Source organism: Poecilia latipinna, unplaced genomic scaffold (genome assembly GCF_001443285.1).
Source record: "Poecilia latipinna isolate Pla-1442-1.1 unplaced genomic scaffold, P_latipinna-1.0 Scaffold3388, whole genome shotgun sequence".
Taxonomy (NCBI): Eukaryota; Metazoa; Chordata; class Actinopteri; order Cyprinodontiformes; family Poeciliidae; genus Poecilia; species Poecilia latipinna.
Window position 1 is genome coordinate 5,849 of NW_015116004.1, and position 4,435 is coordinate 10,283.

General features: G+C 35.1%; 1 protein-coding gene across 1 annotated transcript in view; it reads left to right on the forward strand.

Annotated features, from left to right (window-relative positions):
- Positions 1-678: 678 nt before the first annotated feature.
- Positions 679-4,435, forward strand: part of LOC106940846 (glutamate receptor 1-like) — a 61,989-nt gene continuing 58,232 nt past the window's right edge. Inside the window, exon 1 of the mRNA XM_015023690.1 lies at positions 679-1,011. Coding sequence (XP_014879176.1) covers positions 915-1,011 — 97 coding nt within the window. The 5' untranslated portion in view covers positions 679-914. The remainder of the gene's footprint in view (positions 1,012-4,435) is intronic.

The window sequence follows — 4,435 nt, forward strand, 5'->3', positions numbered from 1 at the left end:
GATTACTCTCAAGGCACCTTTTCCTGTCATACTTTTTGTTTCCACCCATCTTTCTATTAATATGCTTAGATATAGAACTCTGTGAACAACCACCTTCTTTAGCAATGACCTTCTGCAGGTTTCTGGGCATCAGAAACATTTGTGGATGTGTTTTGAGTTAAGTAGATGAATGGAATGTGACACCAAAGTTTCCAAAATGTTACTTTTTTAATCTTAAATTTTTGACATACTTAATTTTGGGTTTTTATCTGTAATCCATAAATATTAAAATTATAAGATATAATAGTTTTAAATACTGTATTTGTAAAAAACAAATCGTCATATGAATTTCACTTTCTGATATTGTTGCCGAAAAAAAAATCAGATAGATAGATAGATAGATAGATAGATAGATAGATAGATAGATAGATAGATAGATATCAGGAAAATTGGACACCTCTGCCTTCCAGACGCTGCTTAGTTAACAATATCTGCAACAAATTTAAAAACAATCTGTTTAGAACAAAGGGTGTTGTCAGGGTGTCTATGCGGATTCTGAGAAAAATGCTGCTGGGTCGGTTTGTTCAGGAGCGTGTTTGACTTGAGGTGAAATATCTGGATCAAAGAAGGCAGAAAATTCATGATTTTCACAGAGAGAGCGAGAGAGAGAGAGAGAGAGAGACTGGGAAGGGGAGGAGAGATGGTAGAGAAAGAGAGGAGGTGAGGATACACATTAAGCAGTAAGAGACTCAGAGCCGAAGCTGCAGCAGAGCGCTGCGCTCCAACTGTATGGATGTTAATAACACAGAGAAATAAAAGCGGTTGGAGCGGAAAGCGCGTGTGGCTGTGCTGCGGTGGATCCCTGCCGGCCACGGCGTGAATGGGATTACGCAGGTTGCTCCGGGTCCCCTGTCGGTGCTGCTGCTGGAGGAAACATGGGTCTGCAGAGTTTTCCGGTCCCCCCGCTGCTGCTGCTGCTGCTGCTGCCTGGAATTTGCAACGGCACAAGTTTCCCAAGTAACATAAACATAGGTGAGTCGCAGCTAATTCTATCTATCTGTGGTCTCTTAACTACTCTTCATTTAAAAGAGAAATACAATTTTCTCCTGCCTCTCGTTTGACACAAAAATATCCCCGTTGTCATTACAACTTATGCAACCTTATTATCTTACATTATAAAGCAAAATTAGTTCAGACAGCCTTAGCGCTCAGTGTTGCTCTCGTGACTTTCAGAGTCTTATTCATTATTTAGTTTGTGGTTTGAATATTTTTACGCTCATTTACTTGCAACAAGCAGGGTAACATTTCCAAAATTTAAAGCATCGTCTCAGATGTTTTTAAATTCAAAAGGATATCTTTGGGTTTTTCACAGTTAGGAACCTATAGAAGAGGATTAGGGCCACTGGGGAAAAAAATTCCCCAGAACTGTTTTTTTTGTTTGTTTGTTTGTTTTTTTTTTTTCCAGTGGCCCTAATCCTTTTCCGTAGGAACCAGGGTTACAGTCACTGACATTGATCAAAGATTATGTTTAAGTTATGACTAATAATCGGGGTCTCTTTACCTTTCAGGAACTAATAGTATTCTTAGTGGTGCTGAACTAAGACTCAGCATCATGGACAGAGTCACAGTTGTGGACAGACAGATGGAATCAGGCGGGATTACTTCAGCTTTATAGTAGTAAAGAATAGAACCACAAATTAGCAATAGAATACCATTTACCTTATTAAAAGCAAAGTTACTTTTACTGCATTCAGTTACAATCTACTGTTAACGAACATTATTGGTGAAGTTGTTTCTTCAAAATATAATCAGCAACAAACTGTGACTCACTACCATAAAGTAAGATTAATCTTACATAAATGTATGTCAATGTGTGAAAAAATATGTTAAATAAGGAAAAGTGTAATTGGTATCAATTTTATAATTATCATTATTTATTTGCAGTATTTTGTGTTTTCTAGAAATCTTTTTATAATAAACTAATTTATATTTGACTCAACTGTAATGAAGTCGTATATAAATAGAAATTATTAAATATTCCATTAACCTGCCTTAGATTACATTTAATGTAAAGTTGTACAGTACAGCTCAACCAAAGTTAAAACATAAGCAGACAAAGAATACTGAGAAATTTCATTGTGATTTTGTCCTCATAGAAATTGGAGATGGAGATGTGAATGGTTGACAGAGCTAAAGAATAATGCAACAGAGTGTGATGCAGAACATTAAGTGATGTCAGGCAGTTACCAGAGCATCTGACAGACAGTCTAGAAAGTGTAGCATAGATTAATCAAACAAATGTCAAATGGGGTCTGAATTTTTCTTGAAGTAACATGCAGTGTTATCACTTCTGTGCCTGGCATCTCCCTTTCTGGTCAAGCCATGATGGCTTCTACTGTTATCTCTGGAACAACACAGCTTTTTTATTTACACATCCTTTATTTAGCAAGTTGACAGACATGATGACTAGTTATCATTTACAACTCTAACATGGTCGCTTACACAAGTCATGTAAGGTATCATGTATTAGGTAATACACCTAATATCTTATTCTGCAAGATAAGTTACTATCAGCACAAAATGCATCTGGCATTTTCAAGCCCTTTGCAATTCTTGAAAATGCATTGGCAGTTACTTGACTACAGTACAAAAAAATTGACCTGCTATTAGTTGTGTCTACTATCTTTCATTTTTCAAGTCAGTAAATTTAACGAGTTTTTGATTTTGAACCTAAATGTGTGTGTAGAGGGGTGAAAAACGAGTTCTTAGTAAATAAAAACAATAAGTAAGAAAATAGGCACCCCAACATAATTTTTATTTTGGTTTCTTAAATTTCTCATTGTACTAAGTTCTTTAGTGTCATTTTAGTTAGTCCTATGCAATTCCACACACAACCGCTAGGGGCGCTGCCGCGTTGGTGGCATAGAGAAAATTGAGCACACAAGAAGAATAAATCTTCCGTTGAATGTGAAGGAAGCTCAACGTGTCTCGTCTAGCTCATACCACAGGTCAGTAAAAATATGGTTTTATGCATATATATTAGTTTTTTGGAAGAGTTGAAAAGGTTCTTGAATCGAATCTCAACTATTGAGTCGCAAAGTTCGTTTTGTAATTGTTATTGTGTACGAAAACGGGACTTGTTCTGAAGGCTAATTGGAGCTAATGCTAGCGGGCCTGTACACGTGTGTGAGAGCTAGCTGAAGGACTGTGGAGTGCAATTGAACTTGTATTTTGCACTTTTTGAGAGAGTTCTCACTCAAAGGACATTGTTCTGGTTTCTTTATTGTATTTTAAGTGATTCTTTTTATGGGTTTGTTGAAAAACCAGATAAACTATATCTTCGTGTGAAACTGAGTACCGAGGCCTTTTTCAGTTTATATTGAAAGAATAGTTGTTTATGCAAGAGGTAAAATCTTATTGTTTTACTGAAATAATGGACATTGTTAAAAGCTAAAACGCTTAAATGTTAAAATATATTTTACATATTTTTATTTTGAAAGTTAAATACAAGAGGTCTCAAAAGAAGACAAGGTATTGAATTTAAAGCACTAACTACAAAATTAATATGGTTTAGAGAAGTAAAAGCTATTTGTGAATTAATTTTGTAAATTGATAGAATTCATAATGCTAAATAGAGCATGTTAAAAGAATGATTGTTTGGTTTAAAGATATATTACAGTCATTTCTGATGTAATGAAGTTAATGGTTCTCTACCTGAAGTATGCGATACCTGAAGTATGTTGTATATGAAGTGTGTTTATAACAGAAGAAGAATAAATCTTCCGGTTGAATATGAAGGAAGCTCAACGTGTGTATCTCGTCTTTCTCATACCACAGCATCAGACGTTGAGGGAAGATCATCTTATACATTACCCTCAGCCATCCAAGGTTGCAGGGTAACGTGAGTTTATGAAACTTAAACTTACAGTAATAAGTTGTGTTAATTTTTCATGAATTTTGTCATACTTCCAAGAGTTGAATAAACTAGAGTTTTTAGGTTGGCACTTAAAAAAAACTGAAAGAAGAAAAAGACAGGAGTTGGAAACTGTTTCCCCGTGTGCTTAGCAGCATGTCTTTGTATCCTGTGTGGAGTGAGATGGAAGTGTTACATTGATCTGATTCTCCTGTGTTAAGGCAAATGTTTGTTTTAATGCAACTGACAGTTTGCAAAGCCTGAGGATAATGTCCTGTTCATACTGTTTGTGAGCAGAATTTATTGCTATGTTTAATAAAATTCATTATCAGATCAGAAATTTTGTTCATGCAATTTGAAACAGGAATTTAAATGATTCAAAAGTAAAATAAGTTTTTTAACTTGATGTTGTGAGTAAAAATAATAGAGAAATATGGGGTTGTTAAGTAGGTGAGGGCAGTTTGTTTTTTCTTGCATATTGTGAAATATTTATTTGGTTTATTTTGAAGCGATAAGTTAGAACTCACAATTCAAGATTAAATA